This window comes from Euleptes europaea, chromosome 17, assembly GCF_029931775.1.
Source record: "Euleptes europaea isolate rEulEur1 chromosome 17, rEulEur1.hap1, whole genome shotgun sequence".
Classification (NCBI taxonomy): domain Eukaryota; kingdom Metazoa; phylum Chordata; class Lepidosauria; order Squamata; family Sphaerodactylidae; genus Euleptes; species Euleptes europaea.
The window spans coordinates 50,571,155-50,596,631 of NC_079328.1; the positions used below are offsets into that span (position 1 = coordinate 50,571,155).

Here is a 25,477-nt window from a genome sequence, read left to right on the forward strand (position 1 = left end):
CCTAAGAGACAGCATCTATCTCCCCCAAGAGATGAATACAGCAACAGCAGAGCCGGGATGAGGGCCAGCAAACCACTCTCTGTGGGCAGCTTTGCACGCAGAGGACAGGTGCTTCAGCCATCCCTGCTAAAGGCTCCAAGGTAGCTGAGCTGGAAAGCTCTCCGCTGCCAGTGGAAGTGGGCAGCTCTTGGATTTGTGGCTGTTGAGCTGTGGGGGGGGGGTGCAGAGGTGGGGGGTGCCTCCCCCTGCAGGTAGCATCTGGCTGTCAGAAGAGGCGCCTTGCATCAGTCCATGAGGCCCTGGAAGCTCAGGCCGCAGTCTCCCATCTCCTGCTGGTACACCTTGTCGAAGAGAGCGCTCTGCTGCGGGGAGAAGTGGTTCCTCCAGTCTCCTACGATGCCTAAAAGCCGAAGAACTGACTGAGGCTCAAGCTGGGCTTGCCCAACCCTCCATTTCCTTCAGCACCTCACGGGCTGCAGCCTAGGGTTGCCAAACCTGGAGGTCTCCTGCTATTACAACTGATCTCCAGGCGACAGAGATCAGTCCCCCTGCAGAAAATGGCTGCTTTGGGAGTTGGAGCTTATGTAGGGCTGCCAACCTTCAGGTGGTGGCTCAAGATCTGCTATTACAACTGATCTCCAGCCGATAGAGATCAGTTCTCCAGGAGAAAATGGCTGCTTTGGCAATTGGACTCTATGGCATTAAAGTCCCTCCCCTCCCAAACCCCGTCCTCCTCAGGCTCTGCCCCAAAAACCTCCCGCCGGTGGCAAAGAGGGACCTGGCAACTCTACCCCTGAGAGAGGATGAGGACCTGCTGGTGCCCGGGGGTGGGGGGAATTCATAACAGTCATGCTGTTTCCCTGAAGAACGTATATCTGGCTGTTAAGGGCTGCTGCTAGGGTTGCCAGCCTCCAGGTAGTGACTGCAGATCTCCCACTATTACAACTATCTCGAGGCGACAAAGATCAGTTGCCCTGGAGAAAATGGCCACTTTGGAAGATAGACTCTATGGCATTAATGAAGGATGTGTAACCTCTCATTTTGTATTTGTCTCTTACTTTGTGTTATAAAAGTTATGTATCCAGTCTGCAACAAGCTGATTCTAGTTTATAGAGAAGACATTAAAAGTATAACCTTATGTCCACACATAACCACCTTATAATCCTTATATTTAGCACCACTTCACTGAAGTGTGTAAGAAATGTATGGGAGACGCTTCACTGAAGCATCTAAGAGAATGTATGTTTAATCCTCAAATGTATACATAGGCCAAAAGGTATCTGGCTTTTCTCAAAGAAGTAGAAGTTAGAGAGCAGCAAGAGTACAGAGGTTCACTAGATAAGACAAAAGCTTAGGAACTTCTCCAAGGATTAGATCACATTTACTTAAATGGATAAAGGCATGCCAAGATGACACCAAGATGTATACCCAGAGGCAGATCTACTGTGAAACTAATTAAGCTTCAGGGCCCCTAATCCCGGAGGGCCCCCCGGAAGCAACTTTTTTTAATGAGTGAATTTCTCAACACAATCGATTGAGTTTTTTTAGTGATAGAATCATAAGCCAATGGGTTGAAGTACTTAATATTGACTTTAGAATATGCTCTAATACCCATTTCATAGGGCCTCAAAATGTCCCTGTAATAGGTCAAATTTCAAAATTTTCTCGGGGGCTTGCAGCACACGAACCCCCAGCTGTAACAGCTCACTGAGCTCGCCAGAATCTATTCACAGCCTACATTTGGGCAGCTGGATCCTCAAATCCTTCGTTGGTGAAAGACTTAATAGTTCTGTAGCTTTATTTTGTCACTGTATGGCCCATTTTCAAGGACTCCACCCCACCACCCTGTTCTCCACCATTTCGACCTCAAGGTCCTTGCAAGGGCAGTAAGGCCCCTTGGACTTTGTTGGATGTTGTCCTGTTGTTGCTGGTTGCAAAGGGGCCCCCATAACAGTTCGAACTTTAGGGCCCCAAAAATGTAGGTCCGCCACTGTGTATACCTCTCATGCGTTATCTCATTTGGCCAGTATCAATTAAGCTAAAACCCAGAATTGATTAGGTGAGATCATGGGCATGCGTAGAAAACAACCAAAGATAAGAGGATGGTAGACAAAGGGCTCACAAATGTATAAATACTCCCATATGTTGCATGATGTTTTTGAAGAGTTGTATTTTGCTGCCTCGAGACAGAGCTCTTCCTGGTAGCACAATAAAGTTACCTCTTGCTTCGAAAGAAAGAACCCGAGTCGTCCCTGTTCTTGGTGGGTCTGTGCCATAGAGCTGGGTCTGGCTTTTACATCCAACATTAAGGTTAAGGGGTGACATGATAGCCATGTTTAAATATTTGAAGGGATGCCATGTTAATGAGGGAACTAGCTTGTTCTCGGTTGCTTTAGACTAGGACACGGAGTAATGGATTTAAACTAAGAGAAAAGTGATTCCACCTAAACATTAGGAAGAACTTTCTGACGGGGAGGGCTGTTCGACGGTGGAATGCGCTGCCTCGGGGGGTGGGGGGTGGAGTCCCCCTCTTTGGAGGTCTTTAAGCAGAGGTTGGATGGCCATCTGTCAGGAGCGCTTTGATTGTGGGATCCTGCATGGCAAGGGGTTGGACTGGAGGGCCCTCATGGTCTTTTCCAACCTTGTGTGATTTTGTGATTTTGCATTATATCCCATTGAAGCCCCTCCCTTACCCAAACCCCTCCTTCCTCAGGCTCCACCCCCAAAATCTCCAGGTATTTCCCAACCCAGAGCTGGCAACCCTACTACAGTCACTCTCAAGCCTCGTGAAGGAGCCCAGCAATCACAGGCAGCTCCGGCCAGCCCCGGGGGGAGGCTGCCCCCCATATCCCCACCTGCTTACCTTTCCTCATGAACTGGCCTTTGCTGGGATCCATGACCTCATGGGGGACGAGGGTGTAGTTGGCCATGGTGTTTTCCCTCATGGAGGCGAAGCTGCTGTGCTCCTGAATGGCTTCCATCTGGCCCGGTTGCAGAGGGCAGCCCAGGAAGGCGCTCAGCCGCTCCAGAAAGCCCCCCAAGTCCTGCTAAGGCAGAGGGGGGAGGATGAACAGAGTCCCCTGCCGGGGGGCCTTTTGGCCCAAGCAGGCAGAACATTCGACGGACGTTCCTAACTGAACCAAGATGACTGGTGGTGGAAAGGGCCATCGAGTCACAGCCAACATATGGCGAGGCTGGAGGGTTTTCAAGAAAGGGGCAAACAGAGGGGGTTTGCCCCTGGCTGCCTCTGTGGAGTGACCCTGAAGGGTAGTCTCCTATCCAGGGAGACCCAGCTTAGCTTCTGAGATCTGGCTAGCCTGGGCCATCCCAGTCAGGGCAGGGGGATTAGCCAGGAACAAAAGGCAGAGAGCCAACTGCTGCAGACAGTAATTCAGCCCAATGAGGCCTCTGAGTTGGATCAGACTCCCTTTCTAGTGAAATAAGGCAGAAGTCCTGCAGCACCTTCAAGACTAACATGAGCTTTTCTAGTGCCCTCAAAGGCAGATCTAGGGCCCACAGACCAGGAAAAAAATCCCAATTCCGGCTGTAAGAGACTACCCAACCCTGAACGTTTCCTTTAAAAAAAAACAACCCACAGTGGATGTGCCCTCCCACACCAGACAGGGTAAACTCATAACCCTCAGAAAGGTGCTTAAAGCTCTTCTTTTGGTGAGGCTTCACTGCAAATAAGTAGTTAGCCTTGCCGGTGTTTTTTCTTTTTAAAACTAAATGTTTACACTAGTGAAATGAGCACTCTTCCTGGTCTTACCACAGCAAGGAGCTCCGGCGTCTAGCAGAATGTTTCCCACAGAATAAAAATTACAAGAAGAATGAAGGACTAAAAAATGACATCATAAGCATGGAAGGGAAAGAAAGGTTCACCAGCGAGGTCACAGGCACTAGCCAATATATACCCCCCAGGACACTCATGCCAACTGTAGTCCAACCTGTACTCATTTACAGCTGCAACAGGTGGGTGTAGGGGAGTTCCCTTTTGCCCCGAACAAGCAATTGGGCTTCTTGAGCCCTGCAGAACTGTTGGGGAAGCTAGCTGAGAAAAAAACTGTTGTAGGAATCCTCCCTCAACAAACATTCTAATATGGAGAAGGTCATCTGGATCCTACACAACCATTGCTCTAGGACAGAGTAATTTGCATGAGAAATCTGTCTGGGGGTGGAAAACTTGTATGAAGCAAGTAAGAAAGGTGGGGGGCCCAAGATCTCCAACTTCCACATAATGTACTAGGGAAGGAGCAACTCAGGGGAAGGAGACAGACACCAGCCAATTCGTACCAACACCTTTGTGACATCCCGCTATTATGTTAAGGAAAGCCTAAAATGCCTTAATTCAATGGCACCCATCACTTAAGCAACACGGACTCAGACCTCAAAGCTTGCATCTCCTCAGATTGGGCTTACTCTCCAGGCCCTGAGCCAAGTCACTAGGCTGACAGGAAGGTGCTCACCTGGTGCAGCTCCTCATAAGTGACGTAGAAAAGGTTCATCTCCTTCTGGCAGCTAAGCCAGCCCTTGACGTGCTTGAACCAGGAGCCGTAGTGCACTGCGCAGGGGAGAAGAGCTGGATCAGGCCCAAAGGACACATGAAGCAACTCCCTCCCCCAGTCCTTCCCATGTCATGCTCACACCAGCCAGGCTTGGAGCCCTCAAGCAGGGGCTGCCCTCCCCCGCCTTTGGGCTGAGGTTGCAGCACGTTGTTTGCCCACCAAGCAGAACTCCTCTTAGCAAAATGTTCCATCCAGCTCTCTACAACAATACGCAGGCTTTGGCTCCATACACATTCCCTTCTGGAATAGGGGGTGGGTGGGATCTGACAGTTCTAGAGGAGGGAAAGAATCACAGACACCTGCTAGAAAGACTCCCACCTCACCCCTTGCCCCACCCCAAGCCAGGTAGACAATATTTTTAGCCTGCTTACTATACTTCTAACAAGTCAGCTGAGTGAGGCAGAAGTCCCAAAGGTGCAGCGTCTACCATCATTGCCATGGAAAGCTGCTCTCTTGAATCTCGGCCAATAGTTATAGTTTCAGGAGGGTGGCCATGCTGACCTGCAGTGGAAAAACTAGATTTGAATCCAGCCCCCCTGAGACCAACAAGTTTTGGGGGGTATAATCTTTTAAGAGTCAAAGCTCCCTTGGTGTCTGACAAAACGGAGCTTTGACTCTAGAAAGCTTATGCTCCAGAAATCTTGTCTAAGGTGCTGGTGGATTCAAATCTAGCTCTGCCGATATTTATGGGTTCAAGACATGGACTCGGTCTCACAAGTATCAGCTGAGCCTGCAATCCTAAACATGCATATATGAGATTTAGAGATCAGGGGGATTTACTTCTGAGTGTTCACATGGGATTGTCCTGGGCATAGAGGGGGCTGTTCAATAATGCCTGGGTGTCTGCTTTTCAGGAAAGGGTGGGGGCTGGAACTGCTACTTAATTGAGCCCAAAGCCTCCAGGGCTTTGCAAACGATGTGCAGTTTTGCTAGGCTTGGACTAACAAGGAACTGTTGGCTGTTATCAGCTTTCCTGTAGGGCTCCCACGTAATCTAGAAACCTGATACAAGCACATTTGAAACTGCCTTTCTGTTCTGCACAAGCGTGGTCAAAGCTCTGGTTTTCACACATGCTCACCAAAAGCATTTTAAGCACTAAGTGCAAATTCAGTCTATCTCCACAGCAAGCGATGTGGATGTTTTCTGAGAAAAAGTTTCCTCGGCTAAGTGGGGAGGATCTGGGGACTGGAAATTGTACACAACAAATTCCTTTTTTGGGTGGAACTCTGGTGGCATTTCTCGGAACACAAACAGGACTCTACCCACTTACGTATTGTCGCGGCAATCTAAAAGTCATTTTGGAACCTTTTAAAAGGAAGGCCGAGCATATACATAGCTATGCTTTCACCAGAAAAAATCTCTTTCCTCAGGGCAGACTGCTAAATGTTGGAACTCCCTCCCACTACCTCCTCCTGACATCTGAAGCGACGTGGGGCAGCTCTTATGGCTAAAGCAACTGTCCAAATTCAGTTTGCTGAAGGGCAAACCAAGCCCAGGGCTTCTCCCTCCCAGTTGGCCCCGCGTTGCTTTGGCCCCCACCTCGGTGTGCTGTCTCAAGCCAAACCCTTCCTGCTTCTTTGCAGATTTTCCTGGCAAAGCGGCCTCTTTTGGGGCCTCCTATAACTTGCTTTTTTCCCCTTATGCCCCAGCAACACATTTTAGGTTCCTGTAGAAGTTGGTTTCAACATGAGATGGATTGATTCAATAAAGGGAGTTTGCAAGACTGGAGCAAGGCTGTTAATGATAGGCAGATTTGGAAGTCATTCATTCATAGGTCACCATAAGTCGGAAGCGACTTGATGGCACAGCACACCCCACACCCACACCCACACAAACACGCACACACACAGAGAGAAGTTTGCCTCTGGTTTTAACAGCGTCGTTCAATGCACTGAAAGTTGCCTGCAGATCATTCTTTTGGGGAACGGTGGTATATAAGTATTTGAAACAATTTTGGGGGGAATTGATGAGGGACAAAAATGTCCCTATGTGAAGTCAAAATGTAAATATTTGGTGTGAAAATATATGGACGTTCATCTGAGCTAGTTTTCTTTCCCAGGACACAGAACTGATTAGGTGTCGATTGCTCTTCCTCTCACCACACACACAAATATACACACAACCGCAGTGTATTGAAATGACCCAGCTATGCAAGAGTTGCTTCCACACTGTAAGCGTCTCGGCATCCTGACGGACCCTCCCCGCAAAACAGCCACAAGCCCCACCCACCGCTCAGATGCCCTCACGGACAGAAGTGCTGAACTGCGTTGAAGGAGAGCGACCCTAATGGAGGTTGTGCTGTGGAAAGACTGTCATTCTGTCCGCCACTTAGACAAGGCTCCCAAGAACAAAAATTACTAGACAGTTTTTTAAGGAGAATATTGAAAGTTGGGGATCTAGCTAATTATAATCTATTTCATGTCCAGTCAACGGAAAGTGTAACATTTAGAGCTGCCCAAACTGTAGTTGTTATGCAAAAACTGAGATAGGAATGCTCTGAAATGGGTGCTGTAAATTGCGAAGATACTCATGCAAACTCACTTCTAATTCACCCCGCAGGAGAAAAGTGGTATCTCTTTATCTGTTGCATTCCTAGACCCAGGCCACCTTAATTCTCTCTTTCTGAGTCCTCTGCTGACTTTGTTGGTTTGGTGATAAAACTCACCTGAGCTGAACTATCCCCTACTTCTGTAAAGTGCGGTTGGAGGCATGTTACCACACCCAGAAAACAGGAAGCGAATTCTGAGCCCCTTTCAACTTTTGAGCCCTGCGAATTAAGCCCATTCTGGATGAGTCTGTACCATGATGCTGGTACAGGCACACCCCGTGCATCCCACGCACCAGTGCCGTCCAAGAAACAGAGGAGGAAGTCATCAAAGGTTCCAGGGTCTGGGAAAAAGTTGGCCATCCTGCAGAAGTGGTAGAAAGACACGGCCACATCTTTGGGGTTTCTGGCCAAATAGATCACCTGTGTGGGAGGGACAGACAGACACAGGGCATGTCACCCAGGACCACTTACCTGCCTGCCTCACCAGCTCCACCTGCCTGACACATTTTTATCCCTCCCTTCATCAAAGGAGCAGTCGGGCTCCATTTTATCCTCACTATAACCATGTGAGGGAAGCTAGGATGAGAAAGAACGACTAGCCCACTGTTGTCCAGCAAGCTTTGTGGCTGAGTGGGGATTTGAACCCAGGTTTTCCCAGTCTTAGTCCAACATTCCAACCACTGAACCACACTGCCTCACTCTTCCTCCTACGTACAGCTCCATTCAATGAGCCAGGCTCAAGACTCCAAGTTGGGCTCCTGAATAATTCCTTCCCACCCTGAAGTGGCCCCAGCGAGCCCGATCTCATCAGCTCTTGGAAGCAAAGCAGGGTCAGCCCTGCCGACACCCACCTTGGGCTTGGCTTTCCTCAGGGCAGTTGCCAACACCCGCCAGGGGAGATGGGTGGTGAAGAGTCGTGGTCCTTCGGTCTCCTGGAGAAACTCCTTGAAGTAGGTGTGCTCTAGCCAGGGGGCTCGGGCCCAGTTGGGGATGCTCTTGGCCGGCTCCGGGTCTCCCTTGCTGTAGATTAAGGTCAGAATCTCCTGCATCCAAGTGGTACCTAGGAAAGAGGGGAGCAGCAGCACCCTGAGGCAGACCCTCCACCCCCAACCAGCATCTCCCCAGAGGGACCTCAGGGAGGGGTCATGGCTCAGTGGCAGAGTGTCTGCCTGGCATGCAGAAGGTCCCAGGTTCAATCCTTGGCATCTCTAGCTAAAGGGTCTTGCAGTAGGTGACATGAAAGACTTCTGTCTGAGACCCTGGAGAGCAGCTGTCACTCTGAACACACAAGGCTGATTTCGATGGACCGAGGTTGTGATTCAGCATAGAGCAGCTTCATTCCTCAATTTGTGTTGCACTCAACAGTTTGCTGTGTGTGGGCTGCCCTGGAGGGCAGCTTCCTGCTAGAAAAAACCAACTGGGGTGTGGGGGGACAGCCAAAGCCATAAGTCACCAGCCCCATGCAGACTTCAGAGGCCCACAGATCAGACAGGACATCTGTCTGATCTGCAAAGCTTGACAAATTAGAAGGCAGGAAAGGGCTGTCTGAGCAAAAGCAAGAACCAAACACCATGTGGGTTTCCTCTGTCGCTTCGATTTACCACCACCACCCCCTTCCTCCCCCAGATCAGCCAGATGAGGCCTGACTCAAAAGGGATGCTGGCTGAGGCCAAAGCAGGACTCTGGCATCTTCTCCCAATTGGGCTTTGCATGAACAGCACCCCAACTGAAACCAGCCCCCAGTCCCTCCACATGCCTCCGGGGCTGCTGCATCTTTCAGAGGGGATTTTGCCAGGTGTCTCCTTCATGCAGCAGGGAAGGAAAAGTTGCAACTGCTGAAATTTCCTGTTGCAAACAATGGGGGAAAAAAACCCCACACTACACACACACACACACACACACACACCAAGCAGGAATGCTCTTTGTCTTGTAAGAATCGGTAGAAAGCCGGGAGGGTAGTAGCTGTCAGGGAGCCTCGGGGAGCCACAGAGATGCCTCAGCAGAGTTCTCCCCTTCCCACCCGCTCCCTCGCCTCAGGCCAGGCTGGCCCCAGCTCCTTCCAAACCTGTTTGATTTGGCGGCTTTCCAGGTGTGGTGACCTGCAATGCTGAGCTCAACCCAGGCAAGGGGGCTGAGAAGAAGGGGGAAAACGGTGCTGAGCCTGCTTTGTCCAGAGAAACGGCAAAGTCTGAGAAGGGAGGCGGGGAGCTGAAGGTGGCAGAGTTTTTTTGTGAACTAGAGCCATTTCTCTCCCCCCACCCCCCAGCGTGAGGTTTTACACTCAAGTGGAAGAGTTATGCCTGACACACAGCAGAAGGTGGGTCTGCATTCCAAGGCCGGAGGCCCAAAAGCCTTCAATCATCTGGCAGGGCACAAATGAAGCACCAAGATCCTGTCCAGATAAGAGGGTGCGAAGGACGGCTCCCAACTTCTGAAGAAGTGAAGCCGCTTCCATTCCATTTCGACCCCGCCCTCCCCCAACAAAGGTCAAGCTCAGGGCAGGACACAGCAAATGAAGGGCACGCGGGCACACTCTTCCTGACTGCCCTCTGCCAGCGAGCAGCAGGAATCCAACCAGCCTTTCTGCCCCCCACAGGGGGCCCAGCAGGTGCACTCCAAGATGCATTTCAGCATCAGAGAAAATGCAGTGCTGGCGCACCTTTAGGGGACAAGGGATGCTGGGGTGGAAGTTTCTGTGTTTCCTGTGGCAGATTCCCCCGCAATGGGCCACAGTCCTGGCAAAGTTGGTGCAGTGGGCCTCCGCCCAAACAGCCTTTGGGGCTTTTAAAGAGAATGCCCTCACCACACAAGTTTGTGGCAGAAGATGGCTGTACACAGGACAGACTGGCCAGCACCTGTGTAGCCACGGGTTGTAGAATCATCCAATCACAGATTTGGAAGGGACCACCAGGGCTATCTAGTCCAAAGCCCTGTACAATGCAGGAAATTCACAACTACCTCCCCCCCACCTACCCCCAGCGACCCATACATGTCCAGAAGGTGGCCAAGATGCCCTCCGTCTCATGATCTGCTTCATATATGGGTCCACCTCATATACCTGGAGACGTTTCCTGGTTCTTTTTACATCTATCCTACTATTTTACAGTGGAATGAAGGGAGACATCAATGATCAAATAGGCAGGTCGTGGGAAAATGCGGAGGCAAGCAGCCCAACCAAACTGTGGGCAGGAGGTGGGGGGGCTGGCGGCGAGGGCAGCGGGTTCACAGCTGCCCGTTAGAGGGCAGAGGCGGCTGCAGCGGGGCTGGCCCCGAGAGGAGGCAACAGCGCCCAGGCTGGCTCCTTGCGCGCCAGTCCGCCCCCTGCCCCTGGGGCTTCTCTTCCCGGGGGCCCCCCAGCATCCCCCTCCCGCCCCGCGGCCGGCGCCGTCGGGAAGCCCCCGCCTGTGCCCCGGGGGCGCCGCGCTGCCCTACCTGACTTGGGGTAGGTGACCAGCAGCACGTCGGAGGGGCGGAAGGGGAAGGCGCTGGCGGCGCGCAGGGACTGCTGCGTGTGCAGGTGGCCCGGCAGGCGGAGGCCGGCGAACAGCTGCGTCTCGCCCAGGCGGGCCATGGCCAGGCGCAGGGCGCTTCTCTCGCCGGCCTCCTCCCGCCCCGGGGCCCGGCCCAGGAGGAGGAGCCGCGCGGGGGGGCTTCTGCTTCGCCGGGGCCCCCTCCTGCAGCTGGACGCCCCGCCGGGCCAGAAGCCGAGCGGCGTCGGGGCGGCTGGGGGCCCCGCCCGCCTTCGGCTGCCCGCCCCGCCGCCGAGCGCTCCTTTCCCCGCACGTCGCCTCCCCCGAGAACCGTCGGCGCCCCGGGCAAGGCGGACTGCTTGGGCCGCCTCCCTTGCTTACCAGTTGTCAAGAACAGGTGTCTCGTCGGGAAAGAAAGAAAGAAAGAAAGAAAGAAAGAAAGAAAGAAAGAAAGAAAGAAAGAAAGAAAGAAAGAAAGAAAGAAAGAAAGAAAGAAAGAAAGACGCAAAAACTTTTATCAGACGTTGTACGTAATTATATTCCACAGCGCTTGTTGTGGTGCTGATCTCAAAATAAAAAATATATAAATTGTCCGTTGCATTTTTTTCAAGAAACTCGTATTTTTAAAACGGCGCCCCTCAGGCCAGTTCTGCGCCCCTCTGAGGTCTGCGCCCAAGGCGACCGCCTCGTTCGCCCAATGGTCGGCCCGGGCCCTGGCCGTCGGGCTGGCTGCAGACACAATCCACCTCTTCCCAGTTTCCTGCTCGGTATTCTCTCTTGGCATCATGGACATGAGAGAGAAGGGACACAAACAAGAAAGAAGCAAAGGGAGAAAAGGAGGTGGGACAGAACAGATGAGAAGGTGAAATGAACCGACAACTCCAGCAACCTTGCCGCTTTCGTTCCCTCCTTCCTTCCCAGAAGATCCTGTGGGAAAATGCTTGCACATTTCCCCTTATAATTCCACAATGAAAAAGGCTAGCCGAGAACAGCACAGCCTGACAGCAAGTGGCAAGATGTTTGGGGCAAAGCTACAGGGTTTTGACCCGTCTGGAAGCAAGAGAAGGGGAGAACTGTCACTCTGGTCCAGTATCCTCTGCTTGTCAATGGGTCTTCAAGGCCTTAAGCAGAGAGGGGTCTTGCCACCCAACCCCCTCTTGACAGCTATTTAACGGACACCTGCTGGGACAGATTGCAAAGCATCACTCCAAGCTATGACTCCTCCCCCCATCCAGATGCCCAGGGAAGAAAAGGCGCTCGTAAGGTGCCCTTCTGAGATGAGCATGTATGTGGTTCATTTACTGCCCCCCCCTTTTTTGCCGATAAATTGCAACCAATTTATAGCAACCTAGAAGGGAAGAGAAATGTCCAGAGGTGGTTTGCCATTGCCTTCCTCTGCGTGGTGACCCTGGACATCCTTGGCAGCCGCCCATCTAAGTGCTGATCATGGCTGACTCTGCTCAGCTTCCAAGATCTGACGAGATCGAGCTGTCCTGCGCTACCCGGGTCAGGGCCGTTTACACATAGATGGCTTTGAAAGGGGACTAGATGGGTTCATGGAGGGCTGGTCTATCAGTGGCTACAACCCATGGTGGCGAAAGGGAACCTCCATGCTCAGAGGCAGTCACCCTCTGAATCCCAGTGCCAGGAGGCAGCATTAGGGCCTCTGTGCCCTATTGTTGGCCCTCCAGAGGAACTGGTTGGCTGCTGTGTGAGGCAGGATCCTGGACTAGATGGACCACCAGTCTGATCCATTCTTTCTAACAGTCAGAGCTGTTCCTCAGTGGAACAGGCTTCCTCAGGAGATGGTGAGCTCTCCTTCCCTGGAGGTTTTTAAGCAGAGGCTAGATGGCCATCTGTCAGCAATGCTGATTCTATGACCTTAGGCAGATCATGAGAGGGAGGGTAGGTGTCTTGGCCATCTTCTGGGCATGATGTATGGGTCACTGGGTGTGTGGGGGGGAGGTAGTTGTGAATTTCCTGCATTGTGCGGGGGGTTGGACTAGATGACCCTGGTGACCCCTTCCAGCTCTATGATTCTATGATTCTTTTGATGATGTAAGCTGCCAGCTTGGTTGGCACCTGACCTGCCTGGCTGCTGGGATCTGTTGTCATTCATGCCAGGCAGCTGGGCTTGTACAAATGGAAGCCTCTGGTGTGATGTGAACAAGTGCACAAATTAGTGCTTTACAGTGGGCAGCACCACAAACATTTCGTAACATAAGATTCTTGAGGCATCTTCAAGAAAAACACATTTATAGTAGCAGATGCTTGTGAAGAAGAGTCCATTTTGTCAGAGGCTTGGAGTTCATGCACCCAACACGACGCTTTCATGGCTGACAGTTATGTTTCAAATGCGCTGTGGATTGGAAGTCACTTTGAGGGTCCAGGAACAGGAGCATTAAACCTCTCGGGCCAGACTCTGCAGAGGGGGGTTGGAATGCCAGGACAGGAAGGGAGGGCGCGCACACGCTAACCCTTGCGCTCTAGGCAGGAAGGCGAGAAGGAGATGTCGGAGGACCAGGCCAGCTGTTGGGGTCTCTCTGGGAAGTGTCTTCCTCATTCTGCAGCTAGCAGCCTGCTCGCCACAGATGCTCCGTCTCCTCCTCCTTTTGTTTCACCAAACACTCTGGCCTAGCTGCAGCGGTGCTTGGCAAAGAAGTCCAGGGCCCTGGCTCACATCTTGGCAGGGGGCTGTGGCTCAGTGGTAGAGCATCCTCTTGGCATGCAGAAGGTCCCAGGAAGGTCCCTTTCCAGTTGAAAGGACAAGGTAGTAGGTGATGTGAAAGACCTCTGCCTGAGACCTTGGAGAGCAGCTACCAGCTGGAGCAGACAATACTGTCCTTGATCTGATTCAGGATAAGGCAGCTTCATTTGTTCTTGTCTCCCCAAAAGCAAGCTGTGGCTCCGCCCTTGAAATGCACATTCCCCTCTGAAGAGGAGGAGGCCAAAACCCCATCCGTCATTTTCACCCTTGCATACCAGGCGGTGGGAATGCTGCCCGCTGAAATTGCATCCTGGCTCCTCCCAAGCAGTTATTTATTGGCCTCCAGGTGTTATGCACAGCCCACAGTCCACACCTGCATGGTGGAGCTTGGGACAGGAATTGAAGGTAACAATCACACTTTGAACCGGAGGCAGATTCTTTGGAGTTCCATTTCTGGATCTCCTTGCAGGAAAAGTTTGATCACCTCTCGGAGTTCTCCCGCATTCGGAACAGCCCCTCGCCAGAATGCTGCTGCTCAGCTGCCTGCTCTTCTCAGGCCTCTTCTTCTGCTCTGCAGACCAGTTCTGGCAGGAGGCCCAGAGTCTCATGAACACAACTCCTGCCATAGACGGGTAAGACTGGCTCGGGCATGCCTTCCGCTCAGAATGAGGGGTGGGTCGGGGTGACTGGGGAGTGCGGCGTCGGGAGTGGCTTCAACACAATGGATCCTTTCCCATGGGGCAAGTTTCAGGGTGTGACTCTGCCCAGGTCATGTAGACCTGGCCCAGGTGGCAGCTGTCCAGATGACCGTTGTGCCCCAGTGAGTGTGGGCCAGGCTGAGCCAAGGCACACCAACTCCCCTGGTATCTGATGAAGTGAGCTTTGACTCTTGAAAGCGTATACCCCGAAAATCTTGTTGGTCTCTGAGGTGCTGCTGGACTCGAATCCAGCTGTCCCAGCATGCCTGGCGCCTCAGCAGAGTTTCCTTTGGCCAGCCATCCTTGTTCTTCAGAGGCAGAGAGAAATTATTTTGCTAGGAAGCAGGAGTCCAGCTGAAAGGGAAGGTGCAGGTGGTACTTGGCGTGGGCTAGAATGGCCAGTCCCCCAGATTCTCAGAGTCCTGAGCTCTTGTGACCAACTCTACAATTCATGGGGCTTTGGCCATCTGAAAGAGCCCTTGCTTGGATCAGACTCCCCCAAAGCCAAGCCTGCTCAACTTGGCTATGAGCCGCCTAGGCAGTAGCCCACCGAATGCCAGTGCTGGGGCGGGGGAAGGAGGCCACAACGGGGTGAGCCTTGGGCTTGTCTGCATCTGGGTGGCCATTGTGAGAACCGGGGGCTGGGCTGGATGGACCTCGCCCAGGGTCTGGACCAGCACGGCCGCTCTTCCTCCCTTGGGTTCTGCAGCTCCTTAGCTCTGGCTGGCTGTCAACTGCACCAGGGTGGATCTGCTCAGCAGGTTAATCATTGGACAGAAAGGACTGGGTGATTGTCCACGGTATCATCCAGTGCTTGGCAACCTCCCTGCAGGCTCTGGGATGAGGCAGAAGGGGTCTTGACTTTGGGCAAACTCAGCAAGCGCACCCTTCGCAAGGCAGCATACAAAATGGAGAGAGAGAAGCCCCGGGAGATGAGAGCAGCCAAGACCTCTCCTTTGGGTCCGTGGAGTGGGCCCTGGTATCCCCCAGACACCAAAAGCAGAGATCTTGGGCCATGTTCTCCACTGTGGCAGGCTCCACCCTCTTGGAAGCTAATTTACAAGAGAGGACACTGACCTGAAGGAAATCGCCCTCTCTGAGCAAGCAGTTCAAACCAGTGAGTGCCAGAATAGTAGCAGCAGCCAAGAAAGAGCCTGGAAGGGAAGAGAACAAAATGCAAAGGTTATAGGTGGGGGGGCAATATGACAAGAGGTTTAATTAGACTTTAGCACAGCTTAATTGTCCTAAAGCACGGCAGACAGGGTCATAAGGACCCAATTATACCTGTAAAAAGCCACACAGACTACACAGGAAGCAGCCTTCACATCACGGGGAGAAAAGAGCCCATCATTAGGCTTAATGTTTACCCTCTCTTTTTCCAAATGCCACTTTTCTTTTTTGCCGTCAAGTGACAGCTGATTTATGGCAACCCAGTAGGGTTTTCAAGGCAAGCAATTAACAGAGGTGGTTGTTATTGCCTGCCTCTGCATAGTGACCCTGGACTTCCTTGGTGGTCGCCCATCCATTCCTTAGACAGAAAGAGAGGGGCTGTAGCTCAGTGGTAGAGCATCTGCTTGGCATGCAGATGGTCCCAGGATCAATCCCCGGGATCTCCAGTTAAAAGAACCAGGCAGCAGGTGATGTGAAAGACCTCTACCTGAGACCCCACCACCACAAGAGGCATATATGTCAAAGAGAGATGCATCTAGATCCACACACCAGAACCACAACCTCCTCTGTTCTGGAATAACTTGGCAGGTGTCTGATATATCATGAGTTGCAGGAGCAGCTGATGGTCCCCAACCCAGTGGGGGCTGCCATTTGTCCGAAGGCGAGGCAAGCCAGCACCCAGCTCTTGCTCAGCCTCTTACCCTCGCTGCTTCTAGGCATAACGACTTACCCTGGCAGATGCTCAGCAGATTCAACAACCAGCTCTCCTTGCCGGCAGCTAACCTGTCTCAGCTCGAAGGCACCCACACCAACCTCCCGAAGCTGAAGACGGGGCATGTGGGGGCACAGGTAGGGGGAAGTCCTAAAGGGTAACAGAGGGGAGGCACAGAAATACAGAAGGGATGCACATGGGACTCTTCAGAATCAGACATTTTGCAGGTTTCTTAACCACACATGCTCTTTTAAGAACATATTTCAAAAAGTGAAATGAAAGGAAACTTTTGCTATGCATTCAGGCTGTTTCCTGGCTGTCAGGGCACACTGCAAGAATAACTCTGTAGGCCAAGATCTGCTGTGTGTCTACTTCCTGCCCTCAACCATTGCACAGACTTTCCTGTCTTTGCAAGATGTGCCAGATTGTTCTTAATCAAAGCTGACTGTAATACTTGTTAACATCCAAAGGACAAGCGTCTCCCCCAGATCAGAGGGCATGTTTATGGTCATGCCAGGGCATCATATCAGCAAACCCAATGGCTGTGGAGCTCACGCACAGGTGCCGAGCACCAGCCAGGTGTGTTGCTGAAAGACACTGTCCTTCAGTGTTACTCCTCTGAAGATGCCTGCCACAGCTGCGGGCGAAACGTCAGGAAAGAAAATACCAAGACCACGGTTACACAGCCCAGACAACCTACAAGAACCAATTATATTTATAGTTTATAATATTTATAGTTTAATACAGTATTTATTCATTGACAGCAAGTCACAGCATACATAGATTAGCATGGGGCCCCTATGCTTGTGGGGCCCCCGGGCAACGGCGTAGTGTGCCCTTGGATTAAGCCGGTCCTGAGGGTCGAACCTGCTTATCAGGCTGGGCTGGAGCTATCCGGGTCAGGGATATTTCTTTTTCCTAAACCATTGCAATTGCCTACTTCCAAACCACACAAACTAATACAATTGCTACTAATCTAGATGTCCTGCTCTCTAGAGATTAAGCCTCACAAGTTTAAGGGGCTGTGGCTCAGAGGTAGAGCATCTGCTTGGCATGCAGAAAGTCCCATTTGTAGCTCACCCCAGAGGCTCTCCTTTTGCTTCCCTTTCTTGTGCCCAGTTCTGGGCAGCCTACGTGCCCTGCGAGACCCAGAACAAAGATGCCGTGAAAAGAACCCTGGAACAGATAGACGTCATCCATCGCATGTGTCTTCAATACCCAGAAGCTCTTGCATGTGTCACCGACAGTGCAGGTAAGGGAGGGGGAGGGGCACTGATGGAAGGAGGGCATCCCAGGCTGCCAGCTCCTCCATCTCAGACACACTGCCACACCGCCTCCTGCCCACTTAGAAGGCCACACACCCGGAAGCCTGGCTTTTATGCCAATATCAACTATGATGAGGGTGCCCCCTGAAGGTGAAAGGTTGGCAGTGCTGCCAGTTTATGCACAGGGCACCTTTCATAGAAGAAGAAGAGTTGGTTTTTATATGCCGACTTTCTCTACCACTTAAGGGAGACTCAAACCGACTTACAGTCACCTTCCCTTCCCCTCCCTGTGAGGTAGGCGGGGCTGAGAGAGCTGTGACTAGCCCAAGGTCACCCAGCTGGCAGGAGTGGGGAAATGAACCCAGTTCACCAGATTAGCCTCTGCCGCTCATGTGGAGGAGTGGGGAATCAAACCCGATTCTCCAGATCAGAGTTCACCGCTCCAAATCACCGCTCTTAACCACTACACCACGCTGGCCAGTGGTGAGGCAGAGGTAGAGCTGCCAGGTCCCTCCTTGCCATCAGCAGGAGGTTTTTGGGGCAGAGCCTGAGAAGGGTGGGGTTTGGGGAGGGGGGAATCTCAACAGGGTAGAATGCCATAGAGTTCACAACTGCAAGGCAGCCATTTTCTCCAAGGGAACTGATCTCTGTTGCCTGAAGATCCGTTGAAATCCCAGGAGATGTCCAGGCCCCGCCTGGAGGTTGGCAACCCTACTTCTATCCGCTAGTGACGTGGCAAGCATCCTCTTCCATGATTAATCAAGCAATGGGGGGAGGGCGGCAGAGCCCAGGCAAGAAGACAGTGGTTTGCCTCCCTCCCCCACCCCCACCGCCCTGCCCCTTCTCTCAACTGGGCTTGGTCTGGTGCCCACAGGAAACACTTGATTTTGCAGGGATTGAGGAAGCCTTCCGCACCGGACAGGTGGCCAGCCTGATTGGCGTGGAGGGCGGGCACTCCATCGATAGCAGCTTGGGCGTCCTGCGCACCTTCTACCAGTTGGGGGTCCGCTACATGACTCTCACTCACAGTTGCAACACTCCCTGGTAAGGCCAGGCCAGTTTAAGTTGTGGGGTTATTTGTGGCGAAGGGATGCACATGCCCCTGAGCCTGTGCAGAGTGCAGTTCTCTTGCCACAGAGTAAGCGCAGCCCATCCGCGTGCATCTGAAAAGCCATGTCCAAGGGGCAAGGCAGGTTTGCACCCCGTGCGCAAGTCATGTGCGTGGGCTTTTGGTCTTGGAGGCGAGGGTAGGGGAGCATGGGTCAGCCCTCGGGGGAAGAGGAGGAGGCAGAGGGGTGGGGTGTCTTCAGGATGGAGATTCAGAAGGGTCTGCCGCTCCTTTGCGCCTCTTTCCCTCCTTATAGGGTGTGTGCTTCCTTTGGCAGGGCTGATAACTGGCTGGTGGACACAGAAGCTGAGGAACCGGAGCACCACGGGCTGTCTGACTTTGGGAAGGTGAGCTGGAGGCCCTAAGGAAGAAGGCAGATTGGCAGGCAGGCAGCGGAGAAGCAGCTCTGCCCTGCTCTGCTGGGAGAAGGGCCCCTGGAGGAAGGGCTGCTCTGCCGCTTGGAGTCTCTGCTCGGCTTCCACTCTTGCGCTAACGACATGGAAGTTCCAGAGCTCCCTAGGGAGAAAAATCACTGGACCAGACGTGGGGACAGCGCTTTCTCTCCCCCCACACATTTTTTTTCTTTTGCCATCGAGTCACATTGGACTTATGGCAACCCCAGGTGGGGTTTTCAAGGCAAGAGAAGTTCGGAGGGGGTGTGCCATTGCCTGCCTCCGCATCATGACTCTAGTATGCCTTGGAGGGCTCCCATCCAAATACTTGCCAGGGTCGACAGGGCCGTCTTAACTGCATTAGAGGCCCCCAGGCCAAGCACATTTTCCCCATCCGAATTCTCCAAACTCTGCCCGGGGGTTGGGGGAGCTTACTTTTGAGTTCTGAGAATTCGGATGGGGAAAATGTGCATCTGGAGAGCGGCAAATCCAAGGCAAAACCTCCCGTGCATAAATGGCCACAAGTCTTTTTCTATATCTCCTGGAGATATGCCCAGTTCCCCCCCCCCCAAGGGGCCCCTACAATTACCTCCAGGCCACAAGGATACCCCTGGGAGGAGAGAGAGCCCCGAGCTGTGAGAACGCTGCCCGACTGCGGCCAAAACAGGAACGCCAGGGCCACGTTGGGCTGCATCGTGGAGGGCCCGAAGGACCAGGTGCAGTGAGGCAGTAAGACGCCTCGTGCGCCCAGGAAAGGGGGTTTTGGGCCAGGGACGGTGGGAGGGAGAGGCCGAAGGGGGCGACTGGGCGGCACAACGCCTCATGCGCCCAGGAAAGGGGTTTTGGGCTAGGGAGGGAGAGGTCAAAGGGGGCGACTGGGAGGTGTGAGAGGCAGCAAGACGCCTCATGCACCCAGGAAAGGGGGTTTTGGGCTGGAGAGGGAGCAGGGAAGGGGGCGACTGGGGCGGGAGGGAGGCTTCTGGCTGGGCACATGCGGCCAGGAAGCCCAGAAAAGCTCTGGGGAGGGGACAAGGGGGGGGGACTGGCTTTCTCGGTCCCTGGGCCGGACAAAAGCCCTCTGGGGGCCGGATCCAGCCCGCGGGCCGTAGTTTGAGGACCCCTGCTCCAGATCTCCACAGTATCCCTCTTGGTTTGCCTGCTCAGGATCATGCTTGACTGACACAGAGTGGGCGGGTTCACAAAATGGCATTGCTCAGGGCAAGTCCACCCAGTTTTCAAGCTGGCCTTTAAAAGTATATATTGTGAGTGAGTTGTAAAAGCACCCACATAAATACCCTTACGCAGCCCCCCCCCCAGTACAATCTTAGGCAGAGGGTGCTGCTTCCTACAGCAAGGTCATCCCAGTCCTCCCTTTTCCCTCTCTGGCACAGCGTGTGGTTAAGGAGATGAACCGCTTGGGCATGATGGTGGACCTGGCTCACGTCTCCGTGGAGACCATGAAAGACGCCTTGAACGTCTCCAGGGCACCAGTGATATTCAGCCACTCTTCTGCCTATGCGATCTGCCCCCACCGACGCAATGTACCAGACGATGTGCTCCGCAGAGTGGTGAGCAAGGCTGGGGTGGGGGTGGGAGTGGGGGTGGGCTTGTGCCAGAGGCACAGGTGGGAGGGGCTCAGAGGAATAGGAGCCTCCCCGCCATGAGAAAGAACCCCCAGCTCTCTTCTTGCAGAGCCGCTCCCAGCTTGATTTCACCTGGCCCACCCATTTCCTTCCTTTTCCCAGCCTGTATTTGCAGACCTGCAACTGAGTATTAGATAGGGATGCCAACCTCCAGATACTAGCTGGAGATCTCCTGCTATTACAACTGCTCTCCAGCTGATAGAGATCAACTCACCTGGAGAAAATGGCCGCTTGGGCAATTGGACTCTATGGCATTGAAGACCCTCCCCTCTCCAAACCCCATCCTCCTCAGGCTCTGCCCCCAAAACCTCCCACCAGTGGTGAAGCGGGACCTGGCAACCCTATTTTTAGAGCACACAAAGGCCAGGAACAACTCGCTTTCTCTGGAGGAAAGGATGATGCAAAGCAGATAAAGCTCTCTTAATCGGACCTAATGAAATGCCTGGTTGTCTTATAGTGGCCAATGATAGACAACAAGGAGGAGGTTAAGTTAAAAGCAACAGTTCTTTATTTAGCTAAACACAGAACTGGGGTGAAATAACCACAGATAAGATGCAGGGTTACTCCCCAACGAAGTCAGTATCATTTATGCATTCGAATGGGGCAGCCCCATAGCTGCTGACAAGCAGATTGATACACAAAAGCACCAATGCACATTAGGTGTCTACTCCACATTAATTAGCATAGCCTATAGATATTGCCCGAAGGCGTCACTAAGTGATTGCTTGATCTTGTGAGCTTAGTAACCAGAAACCACATTCCTGAGGATTGAGGTAATTCAGAGCTCTCTACTGGTACGAGGCAGTACCAGGCAAGCAAGTGTAAGCTGGTGGCAACCCACAGTCGTGGATGCCAACGCTCCCAAAGCTTCCATGTGTGTGCATATGAGTACATAGTATTTTATACCAGCCCTTATATCTGGGCATTACACTATTTAGGTTGATATGGAAAACTTTTGAACCCTGCATGGCAGCTTGTTCAAGGACCAGCCAGGCTGGGTGGAAATCGGGATGGGAAGTGGAGCTGGGTCCCCATAACCATAACCAGAACGTGTGCCTTGAAGGGGCGGGAAAGGGTGCCGTGGCACTCAGGGTGCCAGCCCCCTGTTGGGCATCTCCTCTTCCTGAACTTGCCCCTCTGCCTCTCCCCCTAGAGAGAGACCCACGGCCTCGTGATGGTCAACTTCTACAATGACTATGTGTCCTGCAGCTCTGAGGCCACCCTTTCTCAGGTAGCTGGTAAGTCGGAGAGTGGGGAAGGAGGTCGGGGGGGGGCAAAGCACCCCCATGGACTCCTCGAACTGCTGCTGCTCCTGCCAACAGATCACATGGACTACATCAAGCACGTTGCCGGGACTGAGGCTGTCGGACTTGGAGGAGATTATGATGGCGTTGGCAGGTATCCGGGGGGGGGGGGATTAACCCTGTCAGATAGCCAACCCCTCCTGGGCAAGGCTGGTGCTGAGAGATCACTCAGGCCTGGGAGAGGGTGCTGTGTCGCCTGGAGACTTAGCCCTAGGACAGCCTGATGAAGGCCCAGCAAAGGACAGGTAGTTCTCAGGGCTTACAGGTGCATTAGAACTTTCCTTTCCTTTATCCCTTAAGAAGCTCCTTGATCCATTGATCTTGAGCAGCGGAAATCTAATGTTTGAGGAATATAAGGACTGAGATAAATCTTGCCACTGACAATGTAGCCTTGGGATTCCTGTCTCTTAATAAAAAAGCCATTATGTCAGACACAGAGGCATTAGCTTTATATGTTAAAAGGGGAGAGATATAACGTGATCAAAGTTCCTCATAGAAGCGGCCTTCCAAGAGGGCAGGAGCTAATGAATCAATAGAGCCAGGAGAGCAAGGACAGGTCCTGTCTGGGTATGGTATATTCAGAATTCTGCCCTGCATAACCACAGAGGGGTTAGCATTCAGTCTAGCTAAACAGAAGGCTCTAGAAAGACAAGGAGTTGTCAAATAATAAGTATAAGCGGGCAAACCGTGCGGTGGTATTCCGAAAAACTGAGATGAACAAACGCAGCGAGCATTAGAACTGGAACAGGGGCAGAACCGAAGAGCCAGGGGAGGGACTCCCAGCAGCCTCTCTTTCCTGGCACCCCCATCAGTGCCCACTGGTGCAGCCAGTCCCCTGCTGAGTGTCCCATCTTTGTGATGAAAGCCAGGTGTGCTCAAGGGGGTCTTCCCTCCTCCTGGGGCTCCCTGGGGCAGGGGAAGGGAGACTGGGCTCTCGCTCCCGGGGTTCACCTTGCTGCTCTCTGGAATCACAGAGTTCCGGTTGGCTTGGAGGATGTCTCTAAGTACCCCGACTTGGTCGCAGAGCTGCTGCGGAGGAACTGGACGGAGAGCGACGTGAGAGGCACCCTGGCAGGCAACCTGTTGCGAGTTCTCCGGGAAGTGGAGCGGGTGAGGCAGAGATCAGCAGATTCGAACTGCAGGGAGTGGGGAGAAGGTGGGATTGGCGAGCTTCCATTGGAGCGGTGGACTCTGATCTGGAGAACCGGGGTTGATTCCCTACTCCTCAACATGAGCGGCGGAGACTAATCTGCTGAACTGGATTTGTTTCCCCACTCCTACACACGAAGCCAGCTGGGTGACCTTGGGCTAGTCACGGTTCTATTAAGTGCTCTCTCAGCCCCACCTACATCATAGGGTGTCTGTTGTAGGAGGGGAGGGGAAGGTGATTATAAGCTGGTTTGATTCTGCCTTAAGTGGTAGAGAAAGTCAGCATATAAAAAACTCCTCCTCTTCATCTTCCATTGTTCGCAAAGGCTGGTTCTACTCTGCCTCCCACCCCACCCCCCGTGCCCAGGCAGCCTCCTGTTCCCTTCTTCTCTTTGACTCTGCGCTGAGCCCCTGCCAATGAAGAGGCACGCAGCACAGGTTGCGCATCACTGGCTCCCTTCCCCCAGCCCCGCTTATCACCTGGCTCTTTTCCTTCCCCAGGTGCGGGACATCATGTCTTCTGAAGCTGTCCCACCTGATGACGTGCCCATCACGTTTGAGGAGCTGCAGGGGCCATGCCGAACCCGCTATGGGTACCCTGCCAGCGCAGACCATCCCAGATCCCTGCCTGCTCTGCTGGCGCTCTTTCTCCTGGCTGGATGGCTCCTGTAGAAGGCCCCCCCCCAATGCACCGAGCAACAGCCGAGCAGGTTGTGATGTGAAGGCAGCATCTCTTCTTCCAGCCAGCACTGCAACACTTTTGCCACCATAACTTCTTGTGCGAGGAAATTCAGGAAAACCAGCTGCTCTTCTGTTCCTCTTTGCTGGATTTTTGATTGCGCTGTGATGGGTGTTTTTTTTTAAGTTCGAAAGAAATTTTTGACAGCCAAATTAAATCATTTTCATGTCTATGATATATCCACTGCATTGTTATCCTGCCCTTCCTCTAAGGAGCTGTGGGTAGAATATCCCTCCTCGCATTTATCCCCACTGCCACCCAGTGAGGTAGGCTGGTCTGAGAGAAGGTGACTGGCCCCAAACCACCCAGTGAGCATCAAGGCTGAGTTTTAATGCGAACCCAGGTCTCTCCCCATTCCAAATCTTTTAAGGTAGCACCCACTGTCCCTAGAAGGATGTTCCCTCTCATCAAGGAATCTCTCTCAAGACCCAGTGTAGGGGGCAAGAGCTGCCTTGCAGGCCCCCGAGGGCAGAGGCAGGGCTCCTTTTCCAAGCCTCTTGTGGGGCACCTCAAGCAGAGCCTGCACCAGCATACCTGGAGGGAGGGGGGCAGAGGCCAGGGCCCCGAGTGTCCAGTGGGGCCCACTGCCGCTGACCTGCGGACTGCATTCCTGACCGGCCACCTGACCGTGTGCCCTTCTCCCTGCCTTCTGCTGGGCACGCCACCACCCTGTGCTTTTTGACACAGGCACCGCCCCACATCATTGGGGAAGGGAGTGCAGATGGTCAGAGTGGAGGCATTCTTGGAAACAACAGACCGTGGCACTGCCCAGCGCCACTGGAGGAAGGGCATGTGGGAGGGTTTGTGGGCAAAAGGAACCTGGGCAGGTGGGTGATCATGAAAGGACATGCTGGAAGGGGCCTGGTGGTGAGAGGAGGGCCCTCCAAGACCTAGATCCACCCCTGACCTCAAGCACAGGGTGCAGAGATCTGGTAAGCTGTGAGCAGGGAGTCCCACTGGCTCAGGAGAGAGCGCTTCTCCAGAAGGAAGGGGACCCAGCCAGCCCAAGCGCAGAAGCCTGCCTTTCAAGGCCAGGTCCCCAGTCCAATGCCCTCCTCCTCCTCCTCGCGGTGCGATGCCAAGGAGCCCCGTCTCCAGGCACAGATGGAGACACCGAATGCCAGCCGAGTGTCCCGTTTCGCAGGCTTTGCCCAAGCATTCATCATTAGCTAATTAATTGGCTAATCAAGTGGCTCATTAGCAGCTTGTGCTGGCATTTCAGGAACAGCCTGTCTTTGCCGTGCAGGCAGCAGAAGGCACCTGCACAAACAGGCAGGGAGGGATCCAGCTTCCTGTCGTGCTTGCCAGCGGGCTGGCATAGAGGCCCTGGCATGGGAGAGGTTCGGTCCCAGGGGTGGGGTGGGGGAGAAGATGGATTAGAGATGTGGTTGAACTCCTCTAGCAAGCGCTGTGAGACCACCAGCAAGGGGGCAGAGAGGAAGGTTCTTTGTTCAACAGCAGGCTGGCCTTGCGGTACAAACGTTAGCAGCTCTTGGAACTGCTGGAAAGGAACGGGGCCCAAACTGCTCCTGATGCGTGTGTGTGCGCGCGCATATGTAAAGTGCTGTCAAGTTGCAGCCAAATTTTCAAGGCAAGAGACGTTCAGAGGTGGTTGGCCATTGCCTGCCTCCAAGGCATGACCCTGGTATTCCTTGGAGGTCTCCCATCCAAGTACTAAGCATGGCCGACCCTGCTTAGCTTCCGAGTTCTGACAAGATTGGGCTTGCCCGGGCTATCCAGGTCAGAGACCTCCTCCTGATAGCCCCCACTGTACTATAGGCAGGAAACTTGATGGCCACCCACCGTTTTCACCTGAAGCAACAGGCACCATGATAGAAGACCTTTCCAGCCATGCCTGATTGTTTGGTGAGGTGCTATAACGCAGGCACCCCAAGTATCGGTGTTAGCTTTGCAGAAACATAGAGCTGGAAAGGACCTCCAGGGTCAACTAATCCAACCCCCTGAACAACACAGGAAATTCCCAACTACTTCCCTCATTTCCCCATT

At 53.1% G+C, this 25,477-nt stretch overlaps 2 protein-coding genes across 2 annotated transcripts; one reads left to right on the plus strand and one right to left on the minus strand.

Moving 5' to 3' along the window:
- Positions 1 to 284: 284 nt before the first annotated feature.
- On the minus strand, positions 285 to 10,684 carry LOC130489159 (sulfotransferase 2B1-like). Its single transcript, XM_056862894.1, has 6 exons — positions 10,546 to 10,684; positions 7,965 to 8,173; positions 7,407 to 7,533; positions 4,467 to 4,561; positions 2,864 to 3,044; positions 285 to 400 (listed from the first exon to the last, which is right to left on the minus strand). Exons 1-6 carry the CDS (start codon positions 10,682 to 10,684, stop codon positions 285 to 287), a joined length of 867 nt encoding a protein of 288 aa, XP_056718872.1.
- On the plus strand, positions 10,683 to 23,403 carry DPEP1 (dipeptidase 1). The gene is made up of 12 exons (XM_056862401.1): positions 10,683 to 10,928; positions 12,160 to 12,181; positions 13,856 to 13,922; positions 15,875 to 16,007; positions 16,990 to 17,122; positions 18,029 to 18,179; positions 18,521 to 18,590; positions 20,027 to 20,203; positions 21,432 to 21,516; positions 21,601 to 21,676; positions 22,557 to 22,692; positions 23,233 to 23,403. The coding sequence occupies exons 1-12, from the start codon at positions 10,683 to 10,685 to the stop codon at positions 23,401 to 23,403; spliced, it is 1,467 nt and encodes a 488-aa protein (XP_056718379.1).
- Positions 23,404 to 25,477: the final 2,074 nt, after the last annotated feature.